At 42.8% G+C, this 20864-nt stretch overlaps 1 protein-coding gene across 1 annotated transcript in view; it reads left to right on the top strand.

Moving 5' to 3' along the window:
• The first annotated feature begins 2435 nt into the window (after positions 1-2435).
• LOC141264394 (regulator of G-protein signaling 9-binding protein B-like) overlaps positions 2436-20864 on the top strand; it is a 28952-nt gene continuing 10523 nt past the window's right edge. The window contains exons 1-2 of the mRNA XM_073676689.1: positions 2436-2772; positions 6930-7239. Coding sequence (XP_073532790.1) covers positions 2677-2772; positions 6930-7239 — 406 coding nt within the window. The 5' untranslated portion in view covers positions 2436-2676. The remainder of the gene's footprint in view (positions 2773-6929; positions 7240-20864) is intronic.

Raw genomic sequence — 20864 nt, 5'->3', positions numbered from 1 at the left:
GAAGAAACTGAGTATTATCTGACAAAATTGCAGGGGTGCCAATACTTTTGGCCACCACTGTAGATGTTCTTTTCAGTTTGTGGCTCAACAATCCTGAGGCCTAAAGCCATCAAGGAAATGCATAAGTGCATATAACTTAGAACTGTATATAGAGATATAATTTCCAGTTAAAAAATGGCACATGGCCCATCTCTTTAGCACTATCCTTTATGTAGGAAAACAGGCACAACTGAGCAGACAGAAAGAAGTAGACAAGGGCTCCTAAACTGACTATATACCTTCCCAAAATAGTTTCCCATGCACATTTGGTTAGGCATCTACTGTATGTGTTCTCAAAAGAGGGGAATAAGTCATTGTGAAAAATACGTAGAAGATGACTGTGAAGACCCGGAGTCTTCCATGGGTGTAATGCTACTCAGACAACACAAGGTGAGGGTAAAACAGTGTGGCAATACTTTAGTGAACCACAAAGCGACCAATAAACACAAAGAACAGTGCCAGCAAATACCCAAGATGGTACATTGCACAGTCTCTCCCTTCCGCTCCGCCCGCCTGGGATAGAACAGCTGCGACTTTAGGACTTCCAGGGCCAAGTACCTCAACCAGTGGCCCCCCGCTTCTGGCGGACCCCCATCCACAGAGAGTAAGTAGCGACAACTTAGGAAGCTAGCAGTCCATTGAGATACAAGGCTAGGAGACCCGAGGGTCCCACCCTGGTCTCTCCGAGAGTTTCCATGGGGCCAGATGACTGGCTGGTCCCACTCTGACTTCTCCCAATGTCTCCATGCATTCTAGGCGACCGGATAGTTCCTCCTGGCAACCCCGAACAACATATCCATGTGGCCAGGTGACTTCATCGTCCCAACCTGGTCTCCCCAAACATATCCATGGGCTCTCTGATAGTCAGTGGAGCAGATCCGTATCTTTCCAGACAGGGTCATACCCTTAGGCCGGAATCATGTAGAATCCAAATCTGTGTCTCTTTGGATGGAGCCACCATGTAATCCAACTACTGTCCTGAAGGATGTCTCTCATTCTCCTTGTAAAGTCTTTCTGATGTGCCTTGTTTCTGCTTCAAGTCTCTCTTCTAAAGAAGCACATGACCTTTTTAAGAACACATCCACAGGTTGGGGGGAAAGGGCAGCCTCATGTCTCATTGTTTGAGCATTTAATGAATTTGCTTAGTTTGTCCTCCTCCTCCTGTCTTGTGAGTCAATAAGTCACAAGGTCCACAAAGGTTAATCAACATAATTAGCAAACATTCATTGTTCCACAGACCAATACACTGTGTTCCAAATTATTATGCAAATAATATTTTCTCAGATTTTCCAAAATTACCTATATGAATTGCAGTCATTGTAATTTTCCAGTCAAATAACTATTAGAGTACAATTGAAAGGTTTTTGTACAAACTGCCTATGATAACAGTATATTTTTAAAAAAATAAAAAACTCAAACTGCACTCAAAATGCATGTTCCAAATTATTATGCACAGCAGAGTTTTCAACCTTTTCATTTTAATAAAGAACAAAAAAATGGTCATTTTTGAAATTATAAGCATTAGCAGGTTAGTACAAACTGAAATCAAACAGTTTTCAACTCAAAACTTTATTCTAGGTGATGTTACATTTGCACATAGGACCGCTTGTTCGAAAGGCGCTTCTGAACTCTCTCGTCCATTGAATTTGTCAGGTTTGGATGGTTTCTGCTCTAATTGTTTTGCATGAGGACAGAATACCCTCCCAGAGCTGTGGCTTAGATGTGAACTGACTCCCGCCATCATAGACACTCCTTTTGATGATGCTCCAGAGGTTCTCAATGGGGTTGAGGTCAGGGGAGCATGGGTGCCACACCATAAGTTTGTCCCCTTTTATGCCCATAGCAGCCAGAGAAGCAGATGTTTTTCAGCTGTGACATGAGACCATACCCCTTGTCCTCTCCACTCCACCAATCTGAGAGCTAAAAACACAGACCCTGTTTATATCCTACCCTACAGCTTGTACTTGATTTTTGTCTCTATTTGTTTGCTTGTTACTGATTACACCATTTGGATTATTTTCTGTTCTGCAAATTCTATTACCAAAACCTGGATTTCTTGACTTGTCCTATACTGCAAACTCAACTCTACAACATCCCTGTTCAATTTTAAAGAAAGGTTACAGGACTAAGCAGTGAGACTTTCCACATTAAGATGAAGCACATTCTAATGTTTATGTCATATAATCTGTACATTCTAATATGTTTGTGTATAAAGAGTATTATAAAGTGTATAGGTTGGTTCCTAAGGAACATAAATAGAAATAATATAAAAAAATGTACAAAATGTATACAGTAGAATTCAATAGAACTGCATAATAGTGAACACTTGGTCTCCAAAGATGATAAAGAGATTACAAAAGCCTTGTCGATCCACCAAGGGTCAGGACCTCCTTTCATAATCCCTTGGATTACTTATCAGCACTCTTCTTGTTAATGCTGCTGCTCGACTGACCATTTTCAGAAAGGCTGCTCCCACTATTTCATCCTGAAAAAAAGGGATTATTTAAGAGACACTAAAGGACAACAAAGCACCTAATAATTCAAGGCTGGAAATGGCAACCTTACCAGTTGAAGAACAACAAGCGGCTTTATAAACCCTAAAACCTATCGGAGACTTCTGAAGAGCATTGAGCAGCGATGCCTATACAAAGTAACAAGGTGGCCAGTGAAGGGCAGGCGAACTTCCAGAAAGTGAAGGATGAATGTAATGTTGTACTGGATGCATTGCACAAGGTATATCATTGTCATATTCTTATACTGCATGCTGTTTCTTATAATGCTAACATGAGTGTTTTTGTATGTTGTGGCATTTAATTGTTCTTCTCAGGGCTGGCACTTTGCAGTCTTTCATAAATCAATCTTTTTACGTCAAATTCATTTTTAAATTGCTCTGTGCCTTTGTATCACAGTGTATTTGTTGTGTGGCGGACATTTGCTCAATGTCAATGCAAGGATAAGTGCTGCCTACTGAATGAGATGAGACAGATGACCGGGCAGTGTAGCCGGACAAGAATAGATACGTTGTAGGATTATGTCTCATATGTCATGCTGCTGGTGAAAGCAAAGCTGCGCTAGTTTATATACACGAGGAAGAAGCAAGCTACAGTATATTTCTTCAGATAGAAGACAGAATAAATTAAAAGTATACGATAAAAAGTTACTATAAAAATACTATATGTTACTTTAAAAGGGGGAAATATATTAAACCTGTTGGTCAGTTGGAGTAAGTAAATTCATTAGGTGTCGTTCGCCTCTTAATGAATTTGGTTGGATATGAGTGACTTAGGCAAAATTCCAATATGCCTGTTCATGTGGATTAAATGACCCTTATTATGCTCTGAGGTCTCTCCAGACCCCAGACCATAATAAGTGTAAGATGTAAAAAAAAAAAACTCCATATACTCACCTTACTGCTCACCTCCATGGCTCCTCGCAGTCACAAATGCTGAATCTCCAGGCCTCCTCACACTAGGCCATGACTGGCTCTGATGGGACCTGGGACGGTTCTGCACAAGTTTGCAGAAGGTCATGACGTGCACCATGAACCTGTGTGCACATGCACCGAACCATTTCGGGCCTAGTCAGCACCAGAAATCTCAGCCTAGCGTGACAGGCCTGGGGATTTCAGTGATCACGGCGGCGATCAGAACATGCAATGAGGACCATACGGATGACGCTGAACAGCAGAAGGGCCAGAGAGGAGACGAGTAATGTGAGTATAAGGATTATTTTTCCACATTTTACGTTTATTATGCTCTCGAGTCTCAAATATATTTGCTCATCTCTAAATTTGGTGCATCTTTTGGCTACCCATGCACCAGCATCATAAAATGTGCTCCAGACTAGAGTAAATTTCTACTATAACCTATGCCATTTGTGATGTATATTTCAGTGAATTTGCTGGGCCTTGCTATGCCATTCCTCCTTCTCCTAAGATCCACCCACTTTTTAAAAAGTTGTCAGATGTAGCGTAAAAAAACAAACACACTTTTTTGCAAAATTGCACAAAAATTTGCTACTTTTTAAAATTGAAAGAAAATACTTGATGAATCGGCTCCTAGATGTACATAAGGTGAAAAATTATCAGCAAAGCAACCAATCACAATCCAGCTTACATTCTTTCATTGCAAGATAAAAATGAAATGAGTGATTAAAGGGCCAGTCCAGTATAACTCCTTCGTGACAGCTAAATAGTCCATCGTAACAGTTATAAATCATATACTTACCTCCCAGACAGATGCCACTGTTCATGTGTGTATTGTTATGTATAGTGACCACTGCAGCCAATCAGCGGCTGCTTATCAGCTTTAGCCTTTACTATTCCATCAGAATAGGAGTCTGCGCTGGCAAAGTGTTGAAGGACGCATTATCCAATCTAAATACTGAAGGCTGCTGTGGTCACCTAACAATGTCACATGACCACTTGTAGGTACAGTGTCGGTTCGGGAGGTAAGTATTTTGTATATGTTTTTTATTTTATGAAGGACAATTTAGCTGTTAAGAAGGGGTGGTTCAGTAGTGAATAATTAGTAGGTAGATAAATGGTAGGTATAATCTGCTATAATTAGAAAACCAGAATAGAAGTAGTCACACCACCAACCACACTGGTGCTATATTTATTATGCTGCTGCTGCATTCCCGAGTAATTAGTGTTTTAATCCTCATGCAAATGAAGATAGGCAATACATTTCTTATCACCATCCTTAAATCAGAGCTCTGAAATGTGCTATAAGGATGGAACAAAAGCTGTGCATGCACGCCATCATCCCACCCCTTCTCTATGAGATAGCTGCATTTATCTGAGCTCTAGTTTTTCCAGCAGCAGTTGCGCCCCCCACCTTTCTGTTTGTTGTTGCTCTAGTTTTACTCCCAAAAAATGGCTTACAAGAAATGTTACTCATTTTTGTCTACTGTCATAAAGTATCTTCATGGCTACATACAGGTCCGGCTCCAGGTTTTCGTGGGCCCTGGGCGAAAGAGTCTCAGTGGGCCCCTTTAACACATACCACGATTCATGATGCACAGATACCGCAGAGAAATATAGGTATATATAATACAGTGCCGAAGATTTGACTTACTTCTTACATTACTTGAGTGATATCTATTGTAAATTCTACAATAGCTCAGAAACCGGCGAATCCTCGCAGCGTACAGTGCAGACCGGACAGTATAGTCCTCCATACAGTATTATGGGCCCCATATATTGTTCCATACAGAATAATGGACCCCATATAATGCTCCATACAGAATAATGGACCTCATATAATGCTCCATACAGAATAATGGACCTCATATAATGCTCCATACAGGATACTGGCCCACATAAAATTCTCCATGGAGAATACTGGCCCCCATATAACGCTCCATACAGAATACTGGCCCCCATATAACGCTCTTTACAGTATACTGGCCCCCATATGACACTCCATACAGAATACTGGCCCCAATATGACGCTTGATACAGAATACTGGCCCCCATATAACGCTCCATACAGAATACTGGCCCCCATATAACGCTCCATACAGTATACTGGCCCCCATATGACGCTGCATACAGAATACTGGCCCCCATATGACGCTACATACAGAATACTGGCCCCCATATAACACTCCATACATAATACTGGCCCCCTTATAATGCTCCATACAGAATACTGGCCCCCTTATAATGCTCCATACAGAATACTGGCCCCCTTATAACGCTCCATACAGAATACTGGCCCCCTTATAACGCTCCATACAGAATATTGGCCACCTTATAATGCTCCATACAGAATACTGCCCCCCTTATAATGCTCCATACAGAATACTGGCCCCCATATAATGCCCCATGCAGGCTGGGCCTCCATATAATGCCCCATGCCTCCTGGGCCCCCATATAATGACCCATGCCTCCTGGGCCCCCATGTAATGACCCATGCCTCCTGGGCCCCATGTAACGACCCATGCATCCTGGGCCCCCATATAATGCCCCATGCTGGTGCCCCATATAACACCCCATGCCTCCATACATAAAAACAAAATAAAAAAAATCAAGTACTTACCTCACCTCTCCTCGCCTGCTGCCGCTGCTCTCATTGCTGCTGCTCCTCCAGATTCCTCAGCTGCTTATCGTCTTCCCGCTCTGCGCTGTGACTGCTCAGGAGAGGGAGCAATGGAAAGATGTCATCGTGCCCTCTGACCTGAGACGTCACAGTGCAGCAGCCACGGAAGATACAGGACCTGCTGCGGAGGCATGGGGAGAGGTAGGTATTGAGCAAGCAGGAGGGAGCGGGAGCTGGCACCGCTCTCCTCCGCTCACGGGTCCCATAGCGCTGGGTGCCCGACGGCGAGTGCCCCCCCAGGCACTTGCCCAGGTACGCCGGGTGCTGATGCCGGGCCTGGCTACATATTACAAACAAATCCTGCATGTCATCTGATTCTACAGTCAAGGGCTAACAATCAAGAGGCCAACTTTGGCCCCAATTCCGAAAGGTGTTTATGCTGCCAGAATTCTGGTCTAAGACATTGTCCAAAGTATCAAAGTGTTGTCACAAATTGAAATTGCGTCAAATCTTTGCAACTTTTAGTGTTTTTATGCCAGTCCTGGCCACCTCCACCAAAACAGGAAAATCATGGGCAAAATGGGGCAAGTCTAAGGCCGTGTATCTAATTCTTCAAAATTCAAGCCCCTGATTAGAGTAAAATTTCTGCCAGTAGCACAGAGAGGTCCGGATCATCAAGACTAGCATGTACAACGCCAGTCTTAATGACCCGGGGCCTTTGTGTTTACTAGCTAACAACAATGTATGTAGTATGTGTGATTTAGTAAGGCTCAACGGTACACATTCGTTATAATGCAAAAGAAGATATTTTCTTTATATTTACCATACTCTCTTTTTTATGGGAAGGTTGTGGCCTGCTACAGACACTTGGCAATCAATGTTGGCGGATCGTCAGACAGCAAACACTTGCGTGATGAATTGAGACGCACAAGGGAAAGGGCACAAGAGCTAGCAGTAAGCAACAGGAATGTAATAACTGATGCTCTTCGGGACAAGCAGTTGGGCAAGGAAGAGCGACAGGAATTGGAACGACTATGGGTGCAATTTTCCAGTTGCCTGGAGCTTCTGCACAATGATATGTGCAAAGTGTTTGACTTGGGCATGGCAGTTCCCCTCTCATCTACCAATCAACCAGCAATGCAGACTGGCGCCACAGGTAAGCAGTGGACTGTACATCAGCTAGGATTGGAAGTCTTCTTACTTATTCTGTATTCTTGGTCCATAATACACAGAAATTAAGAAAAAATGATATTATTAGTTAATATTTAACATTAGGCTTTTTCAAGTTCTTTTTTCTGTTTTATGCAGACTATGCATAGGCACCTGCAAACTGTATATCTGCATTTTTCCAAGTATTCAAATGCAAATAAATGAAACACTTAAAAAAAGTGTAAAGAGAAACAAAGAAGGTAAAACATAATATTTAATATTTTAAAATAATATATTAGATTTTTACTCTAACTCGCTTGTGAAAAAAATATTTCACTTGCAGTTTTCTCATTGCACATTATCAAGCAAATAGTTCATGTCACGGCCTTCTTTTTCCTATGTGTTCACACTGCCATTTGTCACTATTAGTATGGAGTGCTATGAAAACCTCAGTAGTGAAACCTATTACTAATCAACTGCATCCGTTCAGAGCAATCATGGCCTAAGGGTATGTTCACATGTTTTATTTTCACAGCATTTTGTTCACGATTTTTTCTTGAAAACTACACAAAAAGTATTTTATAAAATGACAATACTTTTGCTTTAGTGTCGGGCAGCATGTATCAGTCACTGAATGTATGCTTTCATTTTTGGACAAAAACATACTTTAAAAGCCGCCAGGGACTAAGCCGCATGGGTGACTAGTTGAAAAGGTAGGTCCGTAGTGCAGAAAGTATTCCTCACATCCATCACATCTCGTTGTTGGCACTGTAATTCTGGGGAATGAACTTGTGACGCCGAGCTGCGCTTGGTACCACAGATCCTAGAAGGGTGCATTAATGGAATCCTCCACAAGAGGCCCCCATAAACATTCACACATCTCCACCTTCCACCTCAGACAAGCAGAGGGAGCCCGTTAGGGATATAAATAGGGAAGGTGGAGCTAGGCAGTCAGTTCCTCTGGAGAGTTCAGCAAGTGCAGACCTGAATACAGAGCCGAGCTCAGTTAGTCTGGAGTGCACAGAGAGTGAAAAAGCTGTGTGTGCGGAGAAGCACGTGGGTTGCTGTGTAGGCAAGCTAGGCCTCCAGCTGTCCTGACGCCCAGTCTAGACTCAGGAGCTCAAGTAAGTGAGAACAAGGTGTGCCGATGCCTGTAAGAGCGGTGAAGAGCGGCAAGCTGCCATTAGTGTGAGTAGCCTAGTGAGGGCCCGAGCGTGGCCAAAGGCGAGTGGAAAGTGAGTAGCAGTGGGGGCAGAGGAGCTTACCCAGCTCACCCCGAAACATATACCGGACACCGGGTCCGAGCTTACCGGGATCTCTACGACCCAGTAAGGCATAACCGGAATCCCTGGAGAACTACAGGTCCCAGGTTCACCAGAGAGCTGATACGTAACAGAGCCAGGAGACACATAGGCCCTGTAAACTGGGAGCGTGCACTCCAAGAGAAGGCCCTACCACAACGTCAGCAGGTGCAGGACAGAGATAAAGTTAGGCCTAGCTTCAGGCAGGTCAGAAACTTACTACACAGAGGCAAGAAACAGGAGGCCCTACACCCGCTCACTGGGGAGAATCCGGACGTGCACCCCTCACCCTACAGTGCTCCGGGACGTGCCTGAATTTCCATCAGTAAAAGGTACTGAAGTGACTTTCGTGTGTGCTCCTATTCTTGCTCTGACCCGGCTGGGTCCCCTCTGTCCTGCATCCCCCTGCTATGCTGCCCTGAGGCCCTGCTCCACCTGTGGGGAGTGATACCACCTAAGCTGCCACAACACCGGCCTCAGTGGACTGCTGCTGCGCTGGTGATCCTCACCAGACACCACAGGTGGCGTCACGAACATTTACAAACCTATTATCCCAATATACATTCCCCTCTTTTCAGTTGTGCGCCCTGGGCCACGGACCGGGCCAGCCACCGTGATATCCCCCAAGCATCTAAGGGCCCGGCTGCCGAGTACCCAACGGCCCCAGGGGCGCGACAAACTCTACTCTGCACATTTTGGTCCGGCCTCTTAGGGCGCAGTCAGATGGTCATATAAATCGTAGCAAGATCAGAACACAGTGCACGGACTAGCCGGTGGCCATCCCAACCCAAGCGTCACACCTGCACAGGAATACATGAAGCTGACACGCTTGGGTTGGGAGAGCCGCCGGCCAGTCCGTGCACTGTGTTTTGATCTCGTTCCGACTTAAATTCCCATCTGAGTACACCATTACTCTCAGACTATTTGATAGAAGTGCCCAGCATTTCATCTGAGCTATCAGGAAGGAGACTTCCGGAGAATCTGGCCTTATCCCTCCTCCATCACAGCAACATTCCTATTAAAGTTACCTCCATTCTTTATTACAATATTTACTTAATGGAGCCAAGACCTGTATCCCAGTGTTATGGAAATCTACTACCCCTCCCACTATCCCAAACTGGTTTGCTTTGGTGAATGAGACTTATTGTGTGGAGCAATTAACCTTATTAAACAAGAAAAATCCCTCACTTTTGAGCAAAACATGGTTTTATTGGGATACATTCTTGTAGGAATACAGATGACTTATGGATACCCCACCCACTGTTTCTCACTGTTGAGGAAATGCAAAATGATTTTTTTTTTGTTCTCTTGCATGTTTACTTCACTCCTGACACCTTACCCTTCCCTCATTCATTCTTATTCCCATTTCTTTTTTCAATTTATAAGAGGTTTATAGATGGGGTGTAAGTACATTCTCAGTTTTGTTTGCCACCAGCACTGATTGACTAGGATTTCTCCGACAAGGTTTTGAGAGCTTGGGGGAATACCTTTTCCTCACATCAATTGCTTCAATCATTTATAAATTTATAAAATTATAAATGATTATAATTAAAATGATAGATTTTAACATGTCATAGATGTCTGACTCATTATATGCCCGTTGTTATTGTTGTTTATCTGGTTTTGTATGTTCTGAGATAACAATAAATATATTTCATTCAAAAGAAAAGGCGAGTCTCCGGCAGGTTCTCCCTGCCCGCTGCCAATGACTGACAGGTCTCTTCCTAAATACAGTCAGGAGAGCTGGCTTGGTTCTCGATGACTCTTAAAGTATACTTTTCTATGAAATGCCAAAGCGTTTCAGAGTCAAACATACATGGCTGAAATCATGCAGCTGGTATCTGATACATGCCAGCAAATTGGGCAGCATGTATCCGCTGTCAGGTTCACTTTAAGTTTTTTACAAATATTTCCATCAGGGATCATGCATTGTTTACCAAGTCCATTGATATTGCAATAGCATAATGATTTACTGTGCCTGTGGTATACAAATCTAGTATATTGAGCGAATGCATAGTTATTGATTTAGGCATTGCAAAGTACAAGCCTAGTTACAGGAGTATGACTAAATGACTAATGTGTCCATTGTAAATCTGACAACATTCTAAATATCTGTAAACATTCATAATGTCAGCAAAGCGCTATGGAATTAATGGCGCTATATAAATAAATAAAAATAAAAAATAAATGTCTACTAATGCAATAAAATGCTGTAACAATATATTTTTTTACAATGTTCTATGATGCTAAATTTGTTGTCTCAGCTTTTAAAATCAGTGAAATTACAAAATGTTTTTAAAAATAAGCAACTGTGACATTAACCTCTTAAAAATGTAAAATCCTCTCCATTTTTAAGAATAGAGATATTTTTTATTTTATAGCTTACTGCTCGTTGCATAGTTTACCAGTCACCCCTGCTCTGCTATGAAGCAGGCTGGATTGGTGGATCTGGCCAACTTCACTGCCACTGAGATCTTCCGAAGCTGAAGAGGCCTCATATAGCAGATTTGAAGAGATCAGTTGAGTTCAGACCAGTGGTGTAGCCATGCTGCTGGTCTAAAGCATTAATCTTCAGGAGCACACCTCTCTCTCTCCTGTTTTCCAGAGAGCGCTGCACTCCTGAACAATTAAGATTAGACAAACCATTTAATTTAGATACTTATATTCTTAAAATAAAGCTAAACCTGGAAATGAATAGCAAATATTAAAGGGAAGCTGCCATCAGAAAATTACCTATTGATTAAATCAGGTTATTGTTCAAACTTGTTTTTTGATTTTTGGCAATATCACAATCTGTATTAAAAATAAAAATCTTGTAATTTCACTCTGGCCACTAGAGCTTTTTAAGGCTCTAACTTCCTTTTGTTTCAGGAAATAACATATGTACATAGCCATAATTGTCAGACCCTCACCCTCTATTTTGTACTGAAGCATCTAACAAACATGTGCAAAGGTCGTTGTAAAGGGAGAGAGAGCAGGGTCAACTGTGACATTAGCTAATGTGATTGACGGATCCTGTGTTATCAGCTGTGTATAGAGGTGTCCATGTCATTGGAATCCTCCTGCCTTTACTGATAACAGGATGTCTCTAAATTCTTCCAGAAAGACAAGAAGTATGAGTCTAAATAAAAATCCCCAGTGACCAGTGTGAAAATTGCAAGATTACTAATTTTATTTTTTAATAAAGATTGTTATATGAAAAAAAACATTATAAAAGTAAAAAAAAAATACATGTAACGCAAAAATCTGATTTACACAATGGTCATTTTCTGATAATTGCCTCTCTTTAATAGGAAATAAATTTGTAGATAGTTGGTGATACAGTGTTTTCACATTGCGCTTAGTACATAATCGTGGGTCCCATCAGGACATACATCTGAAATCACCTGCAAAACGGGATTCGGACGTATGAGCCGATGGGGCCACAGGCTATAATAATGCCGACAGATCGAATGTGTGCTCTGACATGGATCATTTTCGAGTGTGCATGCCTACTGGATGCGGACATTCAGACGTAGTAGACTGTGTCCGGTTGTCCGCCTCCAGTAAGCGTATATGCCCAAAAATGATTCACGGCAGAGCGCACGTTGCTGGCACCATTATAGCCTATGGCCCCATTGACGCATACGTCCATTTTGCAGGGGAAGATTTGGACATACACACGTGGTCAAAATTGTTGGTACCCCTCGTTTAATGAAAGAAAAAACCCCAATGGTCACACAAATAACTTAAATCTGACAAAAGTAATAATAAATTAAAAATCTATGAAAATGAACAAATTAAATTCAGACATTGCTTTTCAACCCTGCTTCCACAGAATTAAAAAAAAAAATTAAACTCATGAAATAGGCCTGGACAGAAATGATGATACCCCTGAAAATAATGTGACAAAAGGGACATGTTTAATCAAGTTGTGTCCACTAATTAGCATTACAGGTTTCTACAATCTTGTAATCAGTCAGTGGGCCTGTATATAGGGCTACAGATACTCACTATGCTGTTTGGTGACATGGTGTGTACCACACTCAACATGGACCAGAGGAAGCAAAGGAAAGAGTCTCAGGAGATTAGAAAGAAAATTATAGACAAGCATGTTAAAGGTAAAGGTTATAAGACCATCTCAAAGCAGCTTGATGTTCCTGTGGCTACAATTGCACATATTATTCAGAAATTTAAGATTCATGGGACTGTAGCCAACCTCCCTGGACGTGGGTGCAGGAGGAAAATTGATGACAAATCAAAGAGACGGATAATACGAATGGTAACAAAAGAGCCCAGGATAACTTCTAAAGAGATTAAAGGTGAACTTCAAGCTCAAGGAACTTCAGTGTCAGATCACACCATCCGTCATTGTTTGATCCAAAAGTGGACTTCATGGGAGACGACCAAGGAGAACACCATTGTTGAAAAAATCATAAAAAAGCCAGACTGGAATTTGCCAAACTACATGTTAACAAACCACAAAGCTTCTGGGAGAATGTCCTATGGACAGATGAGACAAAAATGGAAGTTTTTGGAAAGGCACATCAGCTCTTTGTTCACAGACGGAAAAATGAAGCATATCAAGAAAAGAACACTGTCCCTACTGTGAAACATGGAGGAGGCTCTGTTATGTTCTGGGGCTGCTTTGCTGCATGTGGCACAGGGTGTCTTGAATCTGTGCAGGGTACAATGAAATCTCAAGACTATCAAGGGATTCTAGAGAGAAATGTACTGCCCAGTGTCAGAAAGCTTGGTCTCAGTCGCAGGTCATGGGTCTTGCAACAGGATAATGACCCAAAACACGCAGCTAAAAACACCCAAGAATGGCTAAGAGGAAAACATTGGACTATTCTGTAGTGGCCTTCTATGAGCCCTGGCCTAAATCCTATTGAGCATCTTTGCAAAGAGCTGAAACATGCCGTCTGGAAAAGGCAACCTTCAAACACGAGGCAACTGGAGCAGTTTGCTCATGAAGAGTGGGCCAAAATACCTGTCGAGAGGTGCAGAAGTCTCATTGACAGTTACAGGAATCGTTTGATTGCAGTGATTGCCTCAAAAGGTTGTTCAACAAAATATTAAGTTAAGAGTACCATAATTTCTGTCCAGGCCTAGTTCATGAGTTAAATTTTTTTAAATATTCTGTAGAAGCAGGGTTGAAAAGCAAGTCCGACTTTCATTTGTTCATTTTCATAGATTTTTAATTTATTATTACTTTTGTCAGACTCAAGTTATTTCTGTGACCATTGTAGGTTTTTCTTTCATTAAACGAGGGGTACCAACAATTTTGACCACGTGTGTACGTTTCGACGTAGCCACCGAGCGTGTCCAAACACAATGGGAAAGTACCCTCAGTCAGCAAGATTTTCTGCATATTCCTGAAATAAACAGTCTTGTAAAATTCATGCAATACAAGAGTTAAAGGTGGTCGACACCCGACCACCCCTCCGATCAGCTGACTGCGGATGGACAGAAGTAAATAGAGTGTAGAATATGGAGCTGGGACACCACAGCTCTGTACACTGTATAGTGGCCATTCTTGGGTATTGCAGCTTAGCTTCCATTTGCTCCAATAGGAGCCACCGCTGGACCTACAAACGGCTCATTGATAGAGATGTAATATTGATTACTTATACTAAGGAATAGCCATCAATATTAAAATTCTAGAGAAAAATTTAATAGCTAGTAGTCATACAGCCAGTGATAGTGAGAAGGAGGAGACAGGACATGGCTATGTTCCTGGGACACCTGGAGAAGATTCCTTTATAGATTTATCAGTTTTAATTTTTTATATTAGACAAAGTAGGGTCAAAGGAAAAGAGATAAATAAGGGCTTGTTCACTTGTGGATTTGCTGCAGATTTTCCATCCATATTTAGCAACAGGAAAATCCACAATGGATTACAGCAGCAAAAAAGTATAAAAGATTTAAAAAATCTCAGCAACCTCTTCAAATAATTTCCCTGTGAAAATTGAACTGCTCTGCGTTTTTAAATCTATAGCATGTCAGTTCTTTCTGTGGATTCGCCCAGTGGATTTTACTCATTGCAATTCCCTTCTGGGATATTTTTTCTGTATTTAGTGTTCCTCTAAATCTTTTGGTGTTTAAGCTATTACATGATCCTGAGACATTGGGGCTGATTTACTAATCCTGTCTAATACGTAGAGAGTATAAACTTGGATTAGACAGTCTGAAGATGTGCCAAATTTATTTCAGTGGCTAATGCCAGATGATGAACTTGACGCATCTTTAAACACTCTTGTCTACCTTTATACCACCTCTTGTTTGGCTTACTTAGACCATTTTTTGCTGTGGTGCAACTTTAGCGTAGCCCCATTCCAGCAAAGTCACATCTACTTTTCAGTAAGCTAAACTCCCTTGTCGAGCAAAATGCAAAAAGTGTCTAAAATACCTAAATGTGGAGCATGCCACGTGTGCCAAAATGTTGGCTTCTTTTGTACATATGATCATGTGCAACATACAGTGGGGAAAATAAGTATTTGATACTCTGCCAATTTTGCAAGTTTTCCCACCTACAAAGAATGAAGAGGTCTGTAATTTTTATCATAGGTACACTTCAACTATGAGAGACAGAATCTAAAAATAAAAGCCAGAAAATCACATTGTATGATTTTTAAATAATTAAATTGCATTTTATTGCATGAAATAACTATTTGATCACCTACCAACCAGCAAGAATTCAGCTCTCACGGACCTGTTGGTTTTTCATTAAGCAGCCCTCCTACTCTGCACTCATTACCTCTATTATTACACCTGTTTGAACTTGTTACCTGTATAAAAGACACCTGTCCACAATCTCAATCAATCACACTCCAACCTCTCCACCATGGCCAAGACCAAAGAGCTTTCTAATGACACAAAGGACAAAATTGTAGACCTGTGTAACACAGGTACTTTAGATGCAGTGACAAAGAAGCACAGAGCAGCCAATACACGGTTAATAAACAGGGAAAGTTTATGATAACAAGATGAATCTCCCCCAGGGGGTAACAGGGGAAAATATGGGGAAAAACAAGGGAAATAGCAGGTATTAGTCTGTAACTGACAGTTTACAGTTTAACTAGATGTAGCAGAGTCAAACCGGTAACAAACGACAGTTTTTTCACTTAGCTGACTTGTATCCTCTACAAGGCAGCTGCCAGCTGGTGCTGGTGACGCTGTCTTCAGGCTTCCCCGCCCAAACAATGCTCCGTCTTCTGGCGGCAGCGGGCGGTCTCCGGTTTTACCCGCTGAGCCCCTAGTCCATAACACGGCACCTCATGTGCTCAGCTCCACGGACCCTGCGTCTCTTCTCCCTACAGTCAGCTTGACTCCTCCGGTCCACTGCACCCTGATCCCTTTCTCCAAGTCCTGTAGCCAAGAGCCTGGACCCTCTCACACTGCTCTGCTCCGCAGGACTCAGCTCCGCTTTCCCACGCAAGCGTCCTCGTCTCTCCCTCTCTCTCGTCACACCAGGAGTCCTTCTGTCACCTGACCTCCCAGCTCTCTCTCTCGACACAACCCCTGCTTCCCTGTCACATGACTCCTCTGCTTGCAGTCTGTCTTCCCCCGGCAACAAGAGGTACGGCCCCGGCAGTTCCGGATCCCTTGCTCTGAAAGTACTTAAACCCCGGTCTTCCCCCTTACACCTGCACAGAGTGGGAGGGGCTACAGGACAATAGGCAAGCAGCTTGTTGAGAAGGCAAAAACTGTTGGCACAATTATTAGAAAATGGAAGAAACACAAGATAACTGTCAGTCTTTGTCGGTTTGGGGCTCCAAGCAAGATCTCGCCTCGTGGGGTAAGGATGATTCTGAGTAAGGTCAAGAATCAACCCAGAACTACACGGGAAGACCTGGTCAATAACCTGAAGACAGCTGGGACCACAGTCTCAAACATTACCATTAATAACACACTACGTCGTCATGGATTAAAATCTTGCTGGGTATGCAAGGTCCCCCTGCTCACACCAGCACATGTCTAGGCCCGTTTGAAGTTCGTCAATGACCATCTGATCCAGAGGAGGTATGGGAGAAGATCATGTGGTCAGATGAGACCAAAATAGAACTTTTCGCTATCAACTCCACTCACCGTGTTTGGAGGAAAAAGAAGGATGAGTTCAACCCCAAGAACACCATCCCAACCGTGAAGCATTGTGGGGGAAACATCATACTTTGGAGGTGCTTTTCTGCAAAGGGGACAAGACGACTGCACCGTATTGAAGGGAGGATGGATGTGGTCACGTATAGTGAGATTTTGGCCAACAACCTCTTTCCCTCAGTAAGAGCATTGAAGTTTGGTCTTTCAGAATGAAAATGATCCAAAACACACAGCCAGGGCAACTAAGGAGTGGTTCTGTAAGAAGCAATTCAAGGTCCTGGAGTGGCCTAGCCAGTCTCCATACCTGAACCCAATAGTAAATGTTTGGAGGGAGCTGAAACTCAATGTTGCCCAGTGACAGCCCGGAAACCTGACAGATCTAGAGAAGATCTGTATGGAGGAGAGGGCAAAATCCCTGCTGCAGTGTGCACAAACTTGGTCAATAACTACAGGAAACGTCTGAACTCTCTAATTGCAAACAAAGGTTTCTGTACCAAATATTAAGTTCTGTTTTTCTGTTGTATCAAATACTTATTTCATGCAATAAAATGTAAATTAATTATGTAAAATTCATACAATGTGATTTTCTGGATTTTTTTTAGATTCTGTCTCTCACAGGTTAAGTGTAACTACGATAAAAATTACAGACATTTCCATTCTTTGTAGGTGGGAAAACGTAGCTGTCTAACAGCCATGAGACTTGTAGGCCCGGCGACAATGAATGAAATGCCGAGCATGCCAAAATACTCGGCGAGCACCGAGAATGCTCGCCAAAGGGTTAATGATGCATACTCGATCATCACTATGTGTAACTTCTTTCAGCTGCTTCACGGCCTTCAAAGCCTAACACTACAAAAGACAGAACAGCAGGTCGTTTTTACATTGCTGTGCATATGTTCATTATTTTTAGCGTTTTTTAAAGCACCATTTCAGATTTGTATCAGGTGGAATCCGACTGAAAAAGAGTCACACCTTAATTTTTCAGGGATTTTTTTTTCTTTTATTATGTATAGGAGAGCACATCCTTAAATCCTTATTAAAGTACCACTCCAAGGTTTTTGCTTTTTTTCATTTCACCACCAGATATATATCAGTAACATATATCCCTGTGTAAATTAAAATACTTACTGGTGGTTGTCTTCTATTGTGTCTGGCGCCTCTCCAGTCCTTCTTTGCCATATTGTGACCGCACCTCTGACCGGCCGGAAGTTACTGCTAATGGTCAACATCTCTCTCAGGCCACGTTCACATGTTCAGTATTGTACATCAGTATTTGTAAACCAAAACCAGGAGAGGAATAATCAGAGGAAAAGTATGCTATAAAAACGTCACCACTTCTGTATTTTTACCCCACTCCTGATTTTGGCTTACAAATACTGATGTAAAATACTGACCAAATACCGAACATGTGAACATAGCCATAATGTAAGTCTGAGAGCCTTGCTCTGAGTCTCATAGACTTACATTGAGAAGTGACTTCCGTTCATCCCAGCAAACACTGGCATGATCAGCCAGTCACAACTCCGGTCACCTGGTGCAGAAGAGGAACAGAGCGGTGCCAGGAACAGCAAAAGACAGCGTCCGGTAAGTACTTTACTATGCACAGGAATCATACAAGACTGACACCAATCAAGTGGTCAAAAAAATCAAAGTTTAACTTTCAGGATAAAGAATTGGTTAATCATTATCATGCAATGATATGTAATAAATATTCTGTAATTATTATATGTCATAATTATGACACCGCCCACGTAGCCCAACAGACGTATAGCTGGTTATGTGACACTATGATTGATTGTATTATAAAACAGTTAACTGTGGTGATACAATCTGACAGACATATTTTTTAATTGTGCAATAATATTAATAAAAATGATGTAACCATGCCCACTCCTCCCTCCAGTGTCATCAATCGTAGCACTGGTTATACCAGCTCTATTAATTATGTGTTATTCCACCCATAACTCCCTCTAGCACCATTTTATACCTCTCAGTCATTTGTGCGGCACAACAAAAAGTTATTGTTCATTTCTATAAAAAAAGTATGGCTCATTTTCATAGAGCCCCAGACGCTGCTTAGAAATGTCCCATCATAATATTGGTGGACGCCGATTAGTTGCTGGTCTGTGGCGCATGCATAGAGATGGAAGGCAAGTCTTCACTGCCTAATGCACGAGTGCTGTGTAAAAACAGAACAGTGCATGTGTGAAGGGTGAAGTCCGTCTCCTCAGAGCCCCCCAGTGCTTGTGTAATTGATGTCAGTGGTGGCGTCCCATGTATATACAAGTGTGGAAGACAGGGCAGAGGTCTGTCTATATGGAATGTCACAGAAAGTGGAGAAATCAGTGACGGGACAGTCATGTTACATGCACTAGATTTCTATAAGAAAGATACAATTTACCGTCTTTTTGCCATAGAAAATTTCAGTCAAATAATCCTGGACAACTTTTTCAAGGGAATAAAATCTTTGAATTGGTTAGGATTTTATCACAGGTTGGCAGTGTGCGGGACCTTAGGTGTTTAATGTCACTCCCTTGTCTTCAACAGCTTTCAAGAATGGGTAGATAGACATGAGCTTTGTGATATAACTTGTGCTTCCCCTTTATCAACTAACTGTTGTAAGGCGGCGGTGTTCACACCGTGTAGTAACTGAGGCAGTGACCCAAGCAAGTCCAACAAAAACAGCTTTTATTTCAGCGACTCACGGGTTAACAGAAAGTCCTCCGGTTCGCAACCGGGTTAACAGAAAGTCCATGCACAATGGTTGCCGTGGGCAACGGCCGTGCCGGCCGCTCAGAGCCTGACAGGTGCAGAGGGTTCCCAGGCAGGGGTTCAGCCACACTCAATCCTGCTGAGGTTTCCTGCTGTGCTCCTAGCAGGTTCCAACATAGAACAACACTAATCCTTAGAGCATGGGTTTTAAAGGACCTGTGGCAAGAGCCACTGGAAAACCCGGGTTGGAGGGAGGAGGCCGCCCCACTGCCTCCTGTGACCTCCTTCCAGAAATGAAGGCCCTGCCAGGTTTTTACTAATCTGCCTTAGCCAGATAGCCTGACCAGGACAATGCTCACCTTCATTCCTGCATTGCAGCCACAGGTGTGTCTGTGACTGCAATGCACTCCAATGGTTTTAATAGGTCTCTGTACACATTCTGGGGGAGGTATAACGTCCCTCGTACACGATCCCGGTCACTGCCTCACATATCCCCCCCTTGTGGGGTTGAACATTTGCCATCATACAGGGTGCCCGGGACAGGGCATCCGCGTTTGCCTGCGACTTCCCAGGGCGATGTTCTACAGAGAAACTGAAATTTTGCAGAGACAGGAACCACCTGGTGACTCGCACATTCCTCTCCTTGGCATTTCTCATCCATACCAAGGGTGAGTGGTCCGTCACCAAGCGGAACTGACGCCCAAGTAAATAATAACGTAGCGATTCCAATGCCCACTTAATAGCCAAACACTCCTTCTCTACCACGCTATAGTTTTTCTCTGTCGGGACAAGTTTTCTACTCAAGTAGGTGACCGGGTGCTCTTCACCATTCACTTTTTGTGACAATACCGCTCCTAGGCCTACCTCCGAGGCATCTGTCTGTACAATGAAGGTTTCCTTGAAGTTGGGGCTAATGAGGACCGGCTGTCCACACAGGGCCAACTTCATGGACTGAAAAGCTTCTTCTGCCTTAGGGCTCCACAGAACCATTACCGATTTTTTTCCTTTCAAGAGATCAGTCAGGGCCGCCGTTCTCCTAGCAAAATTAGGTATAAACCGGCGGTAATACCCAAGGATGCCAAGGAATGCCCTCACCTGCTTTGTACTTAATGGTTTAGGCCAATTTTTTATGGCCTCAACTTTATTGATTTGGGACTTAATAGCTCCTCGGCCTATCACATACCCCAAATATCGGGCTTCCTCTAGCCCTATCGCACATTTTTTTGGATTTGCCGTTAACCCCGCAGCTCTGAGAGAATCCAGAACCCCTTGTACCTGGGATAGGTGCGTATGCCAGTCAGTGCTAAAGATGATAATGTCATCTAAATACGCGGACGCGTACTCCTGATGAGGCTTGAGCACTATGTCCATCAACCTCTGGAATGTAGCCGGGGCCCCATGTAACCCAAAAGGTAAGACCACATAGTGGTATAGACCCTCCGGAGTTACAAAGGCGGTGTTTTTCCTTTGCCGAATCTGTGAGAGGTACCTGCCAGTAACCCTTGGTGAGATCGAGCGTGGTAAAGTATTGGGCCTGCCC

The sequence above is a fragment of the Phyllobates terribilis genome, unplaced genomic scaffold (genome assembly GCF_046119375.1).
Source record: "Phyllobates terribilis strain yellow unplaced genomic scaffold, ASM4611937v1 Scaffold_4__5_contigs__length_816908805, whole genome shotgun sequence".
Lineage (NCBI taxonomy): Eukaryota > Metazoa > Chordata > Amphibia > Anura > Dendrobatidae > Phyllobates > Phyllobates terribilis.
This window is presented reverse-complemented; position numbering and strand designations above follow the sequence as displayed.